At 46.9% G+C, this 17316-nt stretch overlaps 1 protein-coding gene across 1 annotated transcript; it reads right to left on the bottom strand.

Annotated features, from left to right (window-relative positions):
* Positions 1-5644: 5644 nt before the first annotated feature.
* EXOSC2 (exosome component 2) lies at positions 5645-17184 on the bottom strand. The gene is made up of 9 exons (XM_054998358.1): positions 17007-17184; positions 15157-15258; positions 12857-12902; positions 12127-12216; positions 10110-10175; positions 9297-9365; positions 7909-8085; positions 7536-7664; positions 5645-6809 (listed from the first exon to the last, which is right to left on the bottom strand). The coding sequence occupies exons 1-9, from the start codon at positions 17138-17140 to the stop codon at positions 6729-6731; spliced, it is 894 nt and encodes a 297-aa protein (XP_054854333.1). The 5' UTR covers positions 17141-17184; the 3' UTR covers positions 5645-6728.
* Between the last annotated feature and the right edge of the window lie 132 nt (positions 17185-17316).

The raw sequence follows: 17316 nt of genomic DNA, 5'->3' as shown, positions 1-17316 counted from the left end.
GTTTGCGTTCTAAGTATTTGTCTGTGGGTTTCTGGGCTTGGGTGTTCTCGCCACACCCCCACGTTTATTGAAACATTACTCTAAAGCCCTGAGGATATAGCAAGCAAGAGAGTTTGAAGTTGACCAAATATCTTGATATGAATGCCTTGCAGAGATGGGCTCTTGTATCTGTGACTCCTTCATCCAGTTGAGATGGGTCGGCCATGAATCTGAAGCCACGCTGAACAGCACATGGGCCACAGTTCTAGCACTGCAATGGAACTCTTTGAGGAACGCTCATTGGGGAAGTGAGAAAAAAAAACCCAGCTCCTCACTCAGTTTTCTTCTAGATGTCTTGCCCTGTCATATTAGTAATATGGAGTTGGTCAATCCCCACATTTTAAGGGATTTCAATTTTCCTGGGGCTACTACCCCTGGACTCTGGAACGTTTTCTCAGCTGACGTCGCTTTCACATCTCTGTTCCAAAGTGTGTGTGTGCTGCTTTCTTACTGGTGCTGGTTCTGTACTAAGAGTGCTTGCTGGGACTTCAGCACACTTGTGGCAGCAGCCGCTTTGCAATGATCTGAGATTCAGGAGTGGGATGAGACCAAAGAAGCATCTAGTGGTGAGCAGTTCCACCTCTTCTGCCCAGCCCATGCAGTCCATGCTTCAGTAAGAAATTTTGAGATCACTCGAGCAAGTGATTCCAGCTACAGGGAAGGAAAAGGATTATTGGGTGGTCTGACTGGGGACGGCCAAATTCCTTCCTGTTCCCAACTGTAGCAGATGATGCCTGAGTAAAGATCCTCCACAGTCTTAAAGTAAAATACAGTTCTGGTTTTAAAAAACTAAAACTTATATGAAAACTGAAGGAATGGGGCAGGCTGATTGTCCTCCAAAGCCCTGGAAACGCTTCCATTCAAGATAATCTTTCTACAGGTACTGGGAATTGGATGGTTTTATACACCAACACTCATGATAGTTTTTCATCGAAAGCACAAAGTCAGCAGTCCATATATCTAGGAGTTTACAATGTAATGTTTGTTGGTGGGGGCAAAATAGACGAAGTGGTACAGAGGGATGTGAGCAAAACGTAGTTGTGTGCTTTGAGGGTATGGGGCAAAGAGTGGAACAAAGCTGAGGAAGCAATTCATAGGAATGGTGGGTGGGGGATTAGATTTTGCTCCTAAGGGCTTTCAGTATGTCCCCTAGCATATACCAATATCCTAACCTCTTCCACTCGCTTGCTAATGCATCTTGGTGACTAACAAGCAAAAGAGTCCTCCACGTAGTCAGCAGAGAGATTTTGCCAGAGTGTTAGCAGTCAGAACTGCCCTCATAATATTAGAAGGCTTATGGTTAAAGATGTGCCATAAACTCCTCTGAGTGTGCTTCCCGTACTAAAACTACTGCCCAAGCAGGCAGAAAATATTGACGCTGCTGCCAAGCAGGAAGTCAGATCCCATCCAGGAGACTGAACATGTCAACATGGGGAGAAACAGGTGAGGCCAGCTCAACCCCCCCTCTTGCCCTGGAGGCACGCTAAGGATCCTGGTCCAGTAGGGCCTTCCAAGAGTTCCTGAATTAATCAGCGCAGCCCACCCTATTGATCTCACCTTGACCACTTTCCTATTCTTAAGTGATTGAGAGAACTGATAACCTCACCCATCCCACCTCGATTATAATTTGATAACTTTCGTTTTTCCCAAGAAGACACTGTCTCTAAATGAGATGAAGTACATGCGGAGGCTCAAGTGAAGAGAGGTGCAATGCTAACTGGGAAGACGTGTTCTAAAAAGTCCGATCGGAAGGTTTTGTCAATTTCCCAGCAAAGATAGTTACTCGGAAGTTTATTTCCTCCCTGGTTCCCAGAAGGGGAGATGAAACGGACACGAGTCTCATGTGGATTTTCTAAAAGAAATGTGAACAGGAAGCCACTGGACCTCCCCTCTCAATCTGAGGTTTATTCTCTCTCTCTCTCTCTCTCTCTCACTCATACTGCTTAACTCACTATTTTTAAGCAGACAACAAAAATACAAAAACTAGACCCTATGTAAATGGCTGTGAAAATCAATACAGTGTCTATTGATAGGGAAGCATCATGACTTGCCTCTGCAAACCAGGTTGTGCACGAGAGCTACAGCACTGGAAACTTGGGGGCCTCATTTCAAGGATCAAATGGGGGGTTGATTTGACAGAAAACATTTAAAAAGACCATTACACTCAATTGACTGCTCTACTCAAAGTTCATCACTGTCAGGTTACGTAACTGTTAAGCATTCTGTGGCGACCAGTCTGCCACACTTACGTTGTGGAGGCCTGAATGCTGGAGAGTCGATGATGATCAATGGATCGTTGACTGAACCGATGTTCTAGGATGCTTGGATTTCGGCAGCAATGGAATATGAGCTGCTTTTATGCAGGGACGTGACAGACCAAAGCAGAAACCCAACCTTGCTTGAAAACTGCTTGTAATCAGCATTTCATGTAACTAACATGTTCCCTATCTTGCAGCTGAGAGACTGAGGATCGGTTTGGAAGCGGGGTGGAGGACAACTTGGGCAAGGAGAATTGCCCACCCTCACCACAGGCCAGCGGTCATGGTAGGCTATCAATACTTGTGTCCACAAGATGGATGTCCTCTGTCATGCTACAGGACTGTAATTTTGAGAGGATAGCAGTGGACTGCAGAGGACATCCATCGACCGCCGTTAGATAGGTGGACTGGTTGGCATAAAAAAATAAGGCAGCAGTGAGTGCAGCAAATGGTTTGTCATAAAACAGATTTAAGCATGACGTGCATGACCCCCCTTGTTCATGTGAGAACATGAGTAACATTCCATTTTTTTCCAAGATTTGGCTTGTTGCATGCGCACTATTGACTTACAGGAAATGGGCTCACAGAATGATGCAGAGGGTGCTTATACTTACGTAATGAATAACAGTGGCGTGTAACGCACGGAATACTAAAACTCTTTCTCTCGTTTGTTCAGGAACACCGACTAAAACCACAGCCGAGCTGTCTCCAGGAACAGTGATGCAGAATCCCAGGTCTGCGTGTCTCTCCAGGTGTTAATAATCTGTATATATAGACTTCTGCCTCTTAACACTTAAGAAAACCATGTTTTGGGGTTTTCTGGAATGAGTCAGCTTTCAGGGTAAGCAACCCAGGGTGGGGTCATTTAGTAAATAACGAAAAACAAGATGCTTGTGGAATTAAAATCTTTATGGGCAAGGGCATGAATTAGTGTGTATATGCTCTTGTGTTTGTGTAGTGATCCACCAGCCCCTGAGGAAGTCGTACTGACGAAATCTGCCGCTTAGCTGGCTGCAGTTAGGGCTGCATGTGGTTGGACTCCTTGTACAACATCTTTATGAACATCGTGTGAGGCACCTGCAAGGATAAAAAGACAAAAGCAGATGGATTTTGTTTTGGCTCATACTTACCATTCTTCTTCACCCATGGAGATCTTACCTTGTTCACAGAAGAAACGGAACGGGGCACGCAGTTCCCTGCGGCAATTGGACTATTGGGAAATGATAAATGTATTTTGCATGTAATAAGCTAACATATTTGCACAGTTTGCACATTGGACAAATTTGTATATAACACTGCTATAGCTTTGCATAAACGTTGAGACTATTTTTGTGAATATCCAGGTGGTTTTCTACTTTGTGCTTTTCTAGAATAAATCTGGGGGCAGAATTGGCTTTTTGGTTTACCTCATGTAGTAAGGAAACAGATTGACAAAGCCAGAATGATACCAAGGGATCACCTGCTGCAAGACAGGCTTAACAGAATGCCTCTGGTGGTCACATCCGGCTCTCAGCTCAAACCAGTTCAACACATCATCATCAGTGACCTGCAACCTATGCTGGACAGTAATAATGTTTGATTTATATACCATCCTTCAGTACAACATAACACCCACTCAGAGCTGTTTACAAAGTATGTCATTATTATCCCCACAATAATCACCCTGTGAGGTGGGTGGGGCTGAGAGAGCTCTGGAAGAGCTGGGACTGATCCAAGATCACCCAGCTGGCTCCAAATGGAGGAGTGGGGAATCAAACCCAGTTCTCCAGATTAGAGTCCCACCACTCTTAACCACGACACCAAATTGGCTCGATGCTCTTCTCTCACAAGCATTGGGAGGCAAACCTTAAAACAACTCATTCATAATCATGTTCTTCCCAACACTGACGTGGACTCTGGGACGAGCCTGTGTGGGGCCCAGACAGCAGGGCTTGTGAGGCAGATCTCAACTGGCAGGCTGGACAACAGGGCGAGGCAGTCATTTAAGCACCCTGCCCCCAAGCCATGTAGGCCTTTGAGTGTAAGAACCAACACTTTGAACTGAGCCCAGAAACCAATGGGCAGGTAGTGCAGATTTTCAGCATCAGTGTCTGCGGTTCTTGTACCCTGCCCTGACAATAGTCTGGCTGCCATAGCTCTAGTTCTGCTTCCGGCATATTGGAGAAAAGGAATCATGCAGTAGTGTCCAAGCAAGGACCCTTCTGTGGCAACAGCCCAGAGGAGGGCCGGTTCCTCGAAATGTGGGTCCTTGAGGCCCTTTGCTCTTCTACACCTCCCATACCTTTTGACAAGGATTGCTCAGAACAACTTCCCAGTGGCCCAGAGATGCTTCTCACTCGGGTGCCACGTATCTGCACCCTACAGTATCTAACAGCTCTGAAAAAGATGCAAGACAGTCCCTGCCAATCAAGACCAGCAAACTATCTTTCCGTTCTCTTGCATTTTTTTAAAGCACTGGTCTGTGCTTTAAAAATAAGGCAGCTGAAGGCACTTCAGCAGCATACGACCTTCCTTCTTAAAATAATTGGCCGAACAGATCGCCAAACTTGTCTCTGCTTGAGATGGAAGATTATCCCCTCTCCAGCCACTAAGCAGATCTGTCTGCCTTACTTATTTGGAAACAGCGACACAAGATCGTGAAAACGATCTCAGAAACAAGATTAACTGTCATTCAAAAATTGTTGTAAGTTCTAATAAAGTCTTATTGTTATATTCTTATAATTATTATTCCATAAGTAATACAATTATACTTGATGCAATGGTATACTCATATATCCATCAATTACAATTCTTAAGTTATAGAAAAGCCTTACACAGTTGTAGAAAAGCCTCCGACTTAATGACCACTCCTTAGCCACTTGACCTGACTCATGAGTAAATCCAATCAATAAGGTGCTAGTGCAAAGTAAACATTTCCTCTCTCTTCATTTATATTTATTCCTCATTATTGCACTAGCCCAATTTGATATATTAGAGTCTCAGAGAATGAAAGTGTCTATGTGCATATAATGCATTCAGAAAATGAGTATAATTGTACTACTTTTAGAATAAGAAGAATATAACAGTAAGACTTTTTAATGAAAGCTTTATTAGAACATATAACAATTTTTGAATGACAGTTAATCTTGTTTCTTCTTTAGCTTTCACGATATTGTGTTGCTGTTATCTAATTGTCGTGATACTCTCATATTTTACTTATTTGGAAAGCAATCCTTCTGTCGAGAGATTCTGGTGTTTGAAAGGCCCTAGGAAATATTTTTTTTGTTTACAAACCAGGTTCTGTTACTAATGTTTAGAATTCCTCACCCAGATGATTCTTTGGACAACAGGACCTCTTGTTTTTTTTTTAAAAAAAGAATTTATTGAAAGATTTTTTACAGATCTCCAATACAAAAATACACGTGTAGAACACCCCATACATGAAGTTCAGTCTTGCAGTCACTTTAAAAAAAAATCTTGACATTGCTTGTTATGCAAAAAAAAAAATTGAAGCTGCCCTTTGACTAGGATGCTGCAAAAAAAGGTGCTATCAATGACGACTGCCAATGCCGAAGAGCTCAGCAAGTTGCAGTGTGACTCATCTCTTGGCTGCACTGCACACAGCACTGCGCCACTGGCAAATTCCAGGCATGTCTGGAGAGCGCACAGCCCAGAGGCAACAGGTGCCAGGGCTGTCTGCCACTTCCTGAAGCAGTCCCAACCATTCCTAACCAGAAGCAAAGTGCTTCTGCTCTGGGCCAGGAGGGGTTGCGACTGCTTGGACCAGTAGCATTATTAGAGGCTGCACAATCTGCAGGCAATGCAATGTTGCCGTTTCTAACTCTGCCTGCAGTTTGCCAAAGCTGACGGATGTGGCAGCAGCGCACTGCGTCGCACTATACAGCAAGTGTGTGATTGCTAACTTGATCTGCCTTCGCATGCACGTATATGCACATGTGCCAGTTCCCACAGTAAGACAAGCTCCGGAGAACTGATAACTGAAATGCAAGGACGTACACAGAAGGAAGGAGGGAGAGGAGACTCAAAGACACTCACATCACGGTCCAGAACAGCTGCTACTTAGACTGGGGAGCCCTTCTACCACTACCCCACCATTCTGCAGTAGCAGAGCAGCACAAACTCTTTTGCCCTAAAACATTTCCCAGAAAGCATACACCTTGCCAAGGCGTTTGTTGCAGGACTGCCTTATCTCGGGTTCTGTTCCTTTTGCTTTCAAGGTTCTTTCTGCATTCTTTTTTGGCATGGGATTTTAACCAGTGTGTAAGAAATCCTACACCAGACAGAAAGAAGATTCTTTGAAAGCAAGAGGAACTCTCAGTTAATTTTCCACACCATTGGATTTTTGAGAGAAGCTGGATTCTGCAGAAAAAGACGAGAGCCGATGTCGTCTTGGGGAATCCTCCGTGTCGTTTCTTGCCTCCCCCTCCGCAATCATCCCTCTAGCTCCAGGAGTCTTTGCCGAGTCTGAAGCACGATCTCCTCCATCACCTCTGGCTTGAGAAGGTCTTTGATCTACAATTTTAAAAACAGATATAGAGAGGATGGCACCTAGAAGTGGTAACACACTGAGTGAAAGCAGACCCAGTATTTGTAGAGCTCTGTGGACAGCTTAGAAGTGCCCGTGTCATGTTCACCCCAAACATACATTTTCCCCTCCTGTGCTTAGCTCTGGAAAACAAAAAAAACCTCTAAACATTTTCTGGATGTTGAAAGCTAGCCAAGGATGGTGTCTATTGGCTAGTAACTGTGCTGTCCCCAACTCAGGGGCGATCCTGAAGTAGTAACTGTTTCAAATATACTTGGAAGTTTCAATTTCAAATCATCTGACAATTTTACAAGTTCTAATTTAACCAGTTGCCACCAGAAGCAGAAAGTACCATCAGGCTGGAGACAGTTTTTTTTTATAAAGGGACACTGGAACTAACATGTTACCGCAGAGATTACTAGTTCCAAAAATGGTGAAGACTCTTTAGATCTGCCACCATTTTTATTCCTGGGCATTTGTGGGGATTGCGTAAGGTGTGAGGATCACAAGCTTACACCTTGCATGGTAAAGGCAGCAATGCCTCATATGCTGCAAGCCCTCCCATCCCAAAACAGGCCAGTCCCTTTTGAAGTGGCTTTTATGCTGCGCTTGAAAGGCAGACCTGTGTTGTGTGTGTGCGCCCGAGCGTGTCGGCAAGCCAGCATGGCCTTCTCCGGCCCAGACAAAGGCCAACAAAGCACCGACGCCACTACCTGATGAGGCAGGGATGCCTCGTAGCAGTAGAGGATACTGGTGTCGTAGAGCATCAGCTTTTGCGCGACCAGAGCCAGGATGCAGTTTCGGAGGCGGGAGATGACTTCTCGGTCAGGCAAAGGCACTGGCTGGAAAGAGAAGCCAGGAGACAGAATAAGAGTCCGCCGGGGACAAAAGAAGGGAAGCTTAGGCTGCAATAAATTCGTTAGAGTGAGAATCCAGGAAGGGGAGATTTCAGGCGGTGGAGAGATTTCCAAAATTATTCCTCCTCCCAAAGTGAATCCTCGCAAGCCCCCAGTATGTATATTCCTCACTTGAATGCCAACCAGGGTCTCTTATGCATCCTTCCAACAGATGATTTCCAAGCCTCACCTCCAGATTGGTGATGAAGCCTCCAGCCTCTTCGTCCTTCTGTTCAGGTGTTGGGTAGATCCAGGTGAAGCCGTTGTTGCCCAAGATGACAGAGGCCCCACATGGCAGGTCATGGAAGTGAGTCTTCTGCCGTTTCACAAGGGATGGGGAAACCTGGACTAGCACTCCCTGGCCAAGCTGCAGAGAAGAAAAAGAACAGCGGGACTCCATGCAGTACAGCTTTAACCAAAGCCAGACTACTGTTACATGCTCCATGTTGGGCTGCCCTGGACGACTGTCTGACACTTCCGTCAGTACAGAATGCAGCAGGCCAGCAGCTTCTCATGTCACCGACCTCTGCCTGCATCCCTATCATTTGAGGGGTGGGGGAGCAGAATCAAGGTGCTGGTTAGAGGCCACCACGTAGCAAGGGAGCTGTGACCCAAGCCTCTTGGCTGCAAGAGGGGGAAGCATTTAGTCTTTCCAACAAGACCTGGGTGATTGATGTTAAGAGTCGACAAGAACTACAATACACCTGGTCCAAAAGCAGCCAACAATTCCAGTCAGAAAATATAAGCATCGATCCTTCAAAAAAGTGTAATTTCCACACCAGCTCAGAACCGTGGAAATCCTTCGCCCGAGAGCCTGCAAGTTCATTCTGGAAGAGCTGCAACACTTCCTTGTTTTGGATGACATTCAATAGCCAAAGCAGTTGCGGAAAAACTACGGTTTAACCAGGTATTTTATTAGGTGTGTTTTGTCTTCAGAAAGCATGCATGCATGGACTAGAGGAAAGTAACAAACTGAGGAGAGCTTATTGATCCATTACTGTGACATCAGAGGAACGGCCCTGCCTGGCGCAGGGAAGACAGTGATGGAGATCTGTTCCTTAACCTCATCAGATGGCGCCTGCATGTATGCACACATGCACGTGTGCGCACACACAAGGCCCAAAGGCTGCTGTTTGCTCTCTAGCAAAGAATATTCAGAGGTAGACTGCATCTGAATACAGAGGTCTCATTTAGCTATTGTGGCTAAGAAACAAGCCCCATAAAATTTTAAAGCCACAGTTGTCACATCTTATGCCAGTGAAGATAATCTGGCCAAGTGTGAAGAAGTACTTTTTGCTTCAAGGGATTTGAACACACCTTCCCCCCTGGAAACTGGTGTCCGGTACTGGTTTTTCCATTTTAAAAGAACACAAGAACCTGCGAAATGTTTACACTGTGTGGCCAACCAGTCACTACTCCTCTGCCCCTACTGTGAAGAACACAATTTATGGCTAACAAACATAACTGCAACACATGTTGCATATCATGAAACTGAACAGCCGCCTCTACAGGCACAGAGAATATTCAGTGGGCAGCACAGACACCCAACTGCAGCAAGCAATTAAAAAATTGACTTACCTTTCCGTATTTCAAACTACGAGTATGCAGTGATACTGCCCCATCAGAGAATACTGCCTGGACCTCTGCCTGTCAGAGTCACTTAAGGAAACAAAAGGCTCACCATCTGCACTGCCCAAACACTCCCCAGTCATTGAAGCCATCTTTGCCATTCAAACTGGGATGGCCCAGAATAGCCTGATTTCATCAGAACTTGTAAGCCCGGTTAGTATCTGGATGGGAGACCACAACGAAGTGCAGAGGCAGGCAATGGCAAAGTACCTCTGAATGCCTCATGTCCCCAAAGCCAATGACTGAGGCGCCTCACAGGGAAACCTACCTCCGTTCTCAGAGGGCATCCATGCATTCCTAGGGCCCCTCTACCACTGCCGAGGCAAACTCCAGTACCATAAAGGCCAGCCTTAAGGGGTACTCGCAGATTATTTGGTAACACCTCCATGGTGTTACCAAATCTGGAGCAACCGTAGCTATGGCAAGTGAAAACAGAATGCTACAAGATGAGAACAAGCCTTTATTTAGAAGTCTGCTCTGCTTCTTCCTAAGTGACATGTAATTAGTCTATGAAGCTGCTTTATGGCCGGTCAGGCCATTGGTCCATCAGCTCAGCACTGCCTGCTCAGACTGGCAGCAGCTCTCCGGGGCTGCAAGCAGAGAATGGCCTCTCTTAACACTGGCTGCCCCAGATCCATGCACTGGAGATTCTGAGGACTGAACACACACACACACACACACACACACACACACTCAAACATACACAAACACACAGCATGTGCCCCACCACCAAGTCACAGCCCCTATTCCAAGGGAAGATACGCTGATTAGGTCTCCTTCTTGCAAGTAGTCTCTCATGGCGAGCTCATCCTCTGCCGATCTTCGCCTCTGCAACACACAAAAAAGGACCAGCAGTTCTGTTAACTGAGTCCAGCTACCAAGTCACATCACAGCTTTTTCCTACTTTTTTTTTTTTTAAAGTCAGTCTAGAAGATTGGGTTGAATCCAGACTACACTTTTCAATGGCAGAACTGAACTTTTCTGCATTCCCCACCCCCCAATCTCTAAGCCTGCTCCTGTATGGCAGGGTACCCTGAAGAATGACATGAGACCGGGGTGGGGATTTGCACTGGGAAGGAAATTCCCAATTTAGTCTGGATCTAACCTTTTATCTGACAGGGCTGCAATTCGCCGCACCTCTTGGGGAATAAGAACATAATGGGATCTACACACAGGACTGCTGGAGAGCTCTAGCAGCACAAGCCTCTGTAGGTTTACTCCGAAGCAAGTCCCATGGGTTTTCCGGGCTGTATTGCCGTGGTCTTGGCATTGCAGTTCCTGACGTTTCGCCAGCAGCTGTGGCTGGCATCTTCAGAGGTGTAGCATCAGACTGTGACACTGAGAGATCTCTGTCTTTTGGTGCTACACCTCTGAAGATGCCAGCCACAGCTGCTGGCGAAACGTCAGGAACTACAATGCCAAGACCACGGCAATACAGCCCGGAAAACCCACAACAACCATCGTTCTCCGGCCATGAAAGCCTTCGACAATACAAGTCCCATGGGGTCAGTGGGGCTTCCTGGCCAGTAAACGTGCACAGGTTTGCATCCAAGGGAGGTCAAGATGACAAGCCTCCAACCCCTGCCTCACTTTCCTTTGTGTTTTCCCAAGGCTATACTTTGCACGGTTTTTCCAGAAGATCCGCCTCTCCTGGCTTATAAGGCTCCAAAGGCACCTGCTGCCCATCTCTGCCCAAGGCTCAGAAGACCTGGGACTGGCCAGAAGGTGCAAGGGAGTTCAAAGTGCACCTGAAGCTATGTGGAGAGGCTGTGACATGGACAAGCAATGCTAGGGGCTGCCATTCAACAAGAGAAATGTGAAACGTATCTTTTAGTCCCCCATAGCCTAATTTTCATAAATATGAATCTAAATCATTTGAAAGCAAAAAAAGCACTCTGTCTTTCTGAGATGCATCAGCTTAGAAGAGGTATTCCCTCCTGACAGAAAAAGGGAAAGGCCTCTTTGAAGATGGCACTGGAAGAGGGAGAAGGCCTCTTCCAAGGCCAGCTGCAGATTTAAGCAAGAATAAAACATTATTTAAGAATTGCTGTCTCATTGAGCTACCTTTCTAAAATGATCAAAAGATTCTAATTTAATTAATCTAATAATTACCCAGACAAATTACATTTCAGCTCCTTTTATCACTGTTGGTCTGACTGATTATTATTGATTTCTAGCTGGACATACAGATGTATTGTGATTTTGTATTTGTGTTTTCGCTTTTAAAGAGTAGCCACCTTGAATGGTTTTACAACAGAAAGGCACATCAGAAATGTTCTAAATAAGAAAGATTACTTCTTTGATATTATTTATTTCTGCCTGAGGACAGACTGGTTTCATCAAGGGCAGAGCAGTCACCACCTGCTCTGCATGCCGCCTTCCCACCTTGTGCCGTCATCTATCTATGGCAGGTAAATTTGTTGGTCACTTGTCCTTCCATTTTATTGTAAAACTGACAGCGGGTTTTGGTATCACGAGTCTCTTTGGATTCATTTTGAGCAAAGAAAAGCAGGATAAAAGCTCACAAATAAATACTCAGACATCAGCATAACCTTTGCATTGACCTTCCCCGAAGGGTCAGGACTCCACAGGATTTTCCTAGCATCGGACTGACCCTAAAGGGTAAACTTCCCCCCCTTAATGGCCAGCCTAAATCTCCCTCCTCCTTCTGGTCCTGACTTCCTCGTGATGCAAACCCTCCAGGCAAAGGCCATGTTGCTGCCGGAATCTACGTTAGCAACCCCGGGCTGTCCAGACTGAAACTTCGCGTGCCACTCACCAGCTCCCCTCCAGGAAGATTCATAGAGGAAAGAAGCAGGACGGAATCCAGCCTGGAATTAGTTTCAACTTTCCATCGTTTCTGCTGTACCTGAAAGGAAAGAATTTGTTTTGTGATGTTAAAAGTTAGCTCTAACCCACAAGATGTCCCCTCTGGGCTTGGAATGGTGTGTGGGGAGGGGGCGGGGGGAGATCGACGAAATTAATATTCATTCCATTGGTACAGAATGCAAGTCACGCAAGCAACACAGTGGCACAGAGAGACGGACCCACTGCAGCTTAATACACAACCCTGAAATTTTGCTGGGGGGGGGGCTAGCGGACCCTTGCCAACAGTATGGGGGGAGAAGTGGAAATCTGCATGAAGAGGGAAGAAGAATTGTCAAATATCGGCCTCTCCTCAATGAATGGAGGTGCTGTCTGTGAGCGGAAAAGGAGGCCGAGAATTAAGCCACTGAAATTAATATTAAAAGCTTGTTTGTATCAGCACCCTGGCTAGAGTTACAAAAGATGAGATGATGAGAACAGCTGAGAGACAGTTAAATGGAAAGGAGGGGTGGCAGAATTAGCCTGCTTAGTTTGCTGAGAATTTAGAGAATGCTGGAGGGAGAGACTGAGGGATAGGAGCGGGATTTCCAAATTATTCCTTCTTCCCACAGTTTCTTGCAAGTCCCATTTTATATAAACCTGAACTTAACACATGTCAAGAAAATAAATATGGGACTCCATACCTCAGTGATTCGTCCAACCACAATATCGCCAACTTCACCATTATACCTGTCATTAAAAAAAAATTAAGAGCAACTTGACACAGGGAAAGGCTCCATCCCAAACGATCATGCTTCCAGAACAGAAGCTTCATTGTGCCAACTATCAAGTAATTTAAAAAGGCTGTTAACTGTGTTTTGTAAGAACATGTGCTAGTGGATTTGACCAATCTTACATGGGAGCCTTAAGCAGTTTTGGTTCAAACCATGGAAGATCAGAGCACTGACCATTAAACATGCCAACATCCTGGAAGCAGAGACTGTCAGAACTGTGGCTAGATAATGTCCTTACTCCAGACTACCTTCTGCAATCAGACAAAAGCCCGTTGTTTTCAAAAGTTTACTGAAGAAAGAATGCATTATAGTCCACGAGCCTGAATACAATATTCAGGATGGTACATGTGAATTGTTACCAGTGACAGGCAAAGCATGAGGCACAAAGTAACAGATCCCAGCAGGCCCAACCTCCCCCCATAGTTCTCAAAACAATCCCTTTGAAGCTCGGAAAGCGAAAGTCCTTCGAGGCTGGAACAGTGGTAGCCAAAACATTCCTCCTCTGGGAGATAGCTGCCTGGGAACATCCTGGCACCTGTGAAGAAAGCACTCATAATACTGAAAGGATTAAAATGGAGTCTCTTTGGCACTAGCATACCTGAAAGTATTCTGAACATGACAGAGACAACCCACAGCCAGCCTTCAGACAACTGAGCCAACCACAACTCCGCTGAATGAAGGTCCACAGGCTTGTGCATTCTCGTGGCACAGATACTGAACACTTCCTAGTTGGGACCAAAAAACAGGCGGGGGACAGGCATTGCCGCCTGCTCTGTGCCTGATTTTGGCCTGGGCTTCCCACAGCGGCACACTCTCTGGAGTTCTGGCTGTTTCAGCTGGGCTTCCCTCCATAGCAGCACCCGCTGGAGACGCACCAGGGTAGGAAGTGAGTTGTCTTGAATACGCTTAGCCTTTTCTAAAGTAGGCTTCTCAATGTGGTCCAATCTGTGGATATGTGAATCTGGAGACTAGAGCTATGAAGAGACAAGACGGATCTTTCTACACATCTGAAAAAATTCCAAGATTGAAGAAAAATCCAAAAAAGTACATTGGGATGTTAAAAACCCAAAATGCTAGAAGCAGCACCTGTAGCTTTAAGAAACCAATGCCCCCAGTGGTCATTCCAAGGCAACCACGACAGTTTTGCCAACTTTCAAGCCTTGGTTTTTGTCAGTAAAAGGCATGGGGAGGGGCAGGGCCTTTTCCAGGGCTGTTTTGGCTTTTGAGGGAGGCCTCATTGGGGCCAGGCCTGGCAGCAACCACAAGATGAACACACAACTTGTGTGGCTTACCCAAAAACTGACTGCTTGCTAGTGTTGAACAGCAGCCACCCTATGAAAGCTAGTGTTGTGCAGTAGTCAGAGTTTCAAACTAGGACCTGGAAGGCCCAGATTTGAATCGTCACTCTGCCAATGAAGCTCACAGGTTGACCTTGGGCCCGTAACTTACTTTCAGCCTAACATTTCACAGAGCTGTTATGAGGATAAAATGGAGGAGAACGATGCAAATTCCTTTGAGTTCCCATTGTGGAGAAAGGTAGGGTATACATGAAGTAAATAAATAATAAATATCACTGAAGATGTGGGCTAGATAAAAGTGAGGTTAACTGGTGGGTGGGAAGAAGGAAGCAGGGAAAGGTGAGGGTTTGCCAGGAGGCAAGAAAGAGAAAATAACAGGAAGGGGGATACAGGGGAACATGAGGTGCCCCCCCCACAAGTCCTATCAATTTGCTCACTGATCAACTAGCTCATGCCCAGCTGCCAGCACCATCCGGGCCATAGTTTTCCCAGACAGAGGCTGCCACTAGAAGGGAAACTTTCCTCTGAAGGGGGATAGAAGCAGACAAAAGCATGCTGGTTGGTGGGAAATAATATGGCTGGGGAGTGGGGTAGAGAGGAGTGGCTTACCTGCTGAGCTCATGGTAGTAGGGGGATTTGAACTAGCAGCCCAACCGGTTAACCTCTATGCTACAGAATGAAGCAGGAAAAGAGCTTTCAGGGAAAAGAAAGAAGAAACAGTGAAGGAGGGAAAAATGAGTCTCTCTGCTTGTATATGTATAATCTGCAAACTGAGAGTACCGATTCCAGCACCTCACAAGAACAGAGCTCCGGACCACGAAAGCTGATACCCAAACACATCCGACAGCTGCCACAGCAAGATTGTGCTGTAAGAAATCAATGCAGTTACCCCACGGGGGCTTGAAGCCTCACCGGGTTTTCAAAGCTTTCACACAGACCAGTTTGTTCACCCTCTCCACCACGCCAGCCACGGATGCCACGAGTTTCTCGTTGTCCATGTATGTGCCATGGCCCCTGTTGAAGAACAGAAAAGGCCACGCTCTAAACAGAGATCTTGCAAGATTTCAGTCGCCCACAATCCTTCAGGTTCCATGCAGTATTTTTTTTTATTTCTAAAACTATACGTTGCTTAACATTTATGGGTTTTTTATCCCCCCCCCCAAAAAAAGATAAGACCGGCCATAAAGAGAATTTTGTAATTAAAGTATAAATAGCATAGACGAAGTCTAATTAAATCCAATAAAATTGATAACTGCTGTTGTTTCAGGAAAGACAATAAGAAGAGGTTCTTTACTCCACACACTTAGTTTACAATTTTCAGGAAACTCAGCAATGGTCACTGGTTTGTGAAGCAGAATATAAAAATCCATGGAGGAGGGCAGCCATTTCGCTATTAGCTGTGACAGTTAAACAGAACCACCACTCCAGTGACACTAACCCTGTGGGTGGCAGAAAGCCACCCTGGTAGTCACCGGCAACCAAAAGAGCCAGCTCCTTCCATCCTTTGCTTGAGGCCGGCTCCAGAGGGGGCCTGCAGCTTTCCCTTTCCTCTGGTGGTATCTGTTAACAAGGGAACCAAACTGCCAACCACCACCACCCCTTTCCTGAAACTGGCTGGGAGCCACACTTGGGAACAGTGCTCAGAAGAGCCATGGGGGGGCATGTCAGAGAGTTACACGGGGCTCCGGAGTATCGCAGCTTGACTCCGAGAAGCACCACAGAAACCAAGAAAGAACCCTGCTGGATCAGACCAGTGGGCCATCTAGTCCAGCATCCTGTTCCACATGGCGGCCAACCACGCTCATTGATGCTGCTCCGTAGAATGGGTGCCCAGAGGCTGAGATGTGGAGGTCCCTTGCAGGCACCGAGGCTTGTAGCCACCGACAGACCTCTGCTCCTCAAAATCCATCCTCCTCGGAAGCCATCTAAGCCTCAGAACATCAGGCACAGTGAAAGGCTGCCACCAGGGCTAGACACCAGGTTTTAGGGGACCTGGGGCATCTCCAGCGCTCCCTCTAACAACGTCATGCTCTCTTGCTTGCCTGTGCATGTACATGATTCACACGGTTGCCAGCTCCAGGTTGGGAAACTCCCGGAGATCTGGGGGAGGGGTGGAGCTTGGAGAGTCCAAGATTAGGGGAGGAGAGGAACCTCAGCCGGCCATGTGACCATTTTCGCCAAGGGCGATTTAAACTTTAAAAAACTCCCCCCTTGTTCCAGCGGACCCAAAGTGATGTCAGTGTGCAGTCTTGAGTTCCACCACCTCCTTTCCCAGAAAAAAGCCCTGTGTGTGTGTATGTATGTGTGTGTGTGTGTACACACACACACACACACACATATATAAAAAAGTATTGTCTGTTCTTAAGTTAGTTTTCACGAATTTCTCTGGTATTCTCATTTTCCCGTGATCCTCTCTGTGTGGTCTCACCACCTAAAGGTTGGCAGCCCTAACACCAAGGGGCAGGCACCCTCCACCCTGGAGAAGGCAGACGAGGGCCGCTCCTACCAGCCCTGTCAGCACCAGCCGTTCCAAAAGGGGTCCGCTTACACCTCACAGCGACCCTGCAGAGTAGCCTGGGCTGCGCAAGGAGAACTCTCTGCCCAGGAAAACTCCCCCCCCCCACAAGCTTCAGGGCGGGGCGGGATCTTGAAGCCAGGCCTCCCCCCACAGCCCTACCGCGGAAGTCTAACCACTACGAAGGGGCTCCCGGAGGGGGGCACTAAGGCCCCGCGCCCTGCCTCGGAAAGGCCCCTGCCTTCACCTCATGTATCCGGGGTCGGTGGTGATGGTGTCCCCCGGAGCCACCAGGTCCCTGTCGCCCTCGCCGGCCCCCCGGGGCAGGCCCTGCGCCAGCCGCTTGCGAGCCACCGGCAAACGCATCTCCACCGCCGCCATCTTAGCTACTGGAACCCGCCAAGCCCCGAGCCCGCGCTTTTCGATCCTCTGCCTTAGCTTTCGCCATATCAACTCCTGGCAACGTAGAGACCGAGGGGCCGAGTCCCTCTCCTGAACGCCACTTCCCGTTTCCATTCGAATGCCCCTTGATTGGGGTCGAAAGCGGAATGAGGGCG

Source organism: Eublepharis macularius, chromosome 14 (genome assembly GCF_028583425.1).
Source record: "Eublepharis macularius isolate TG4126 chromosome 14, MPM_Emac_v1.0, whole genome shotgun sequence".
Taxonomy (NCBI): Eukaryota; Metazoa; Chordata; class Lepidosauria; order Squamata; family Eublepharidae; genus Eublepharis; species Eublepharis macularius.
The sequence above is the reverse complement of the archived record's forward strand: the minus strand, read 5'-3'. Positions and strand labels throughout refer to the sequence as shown.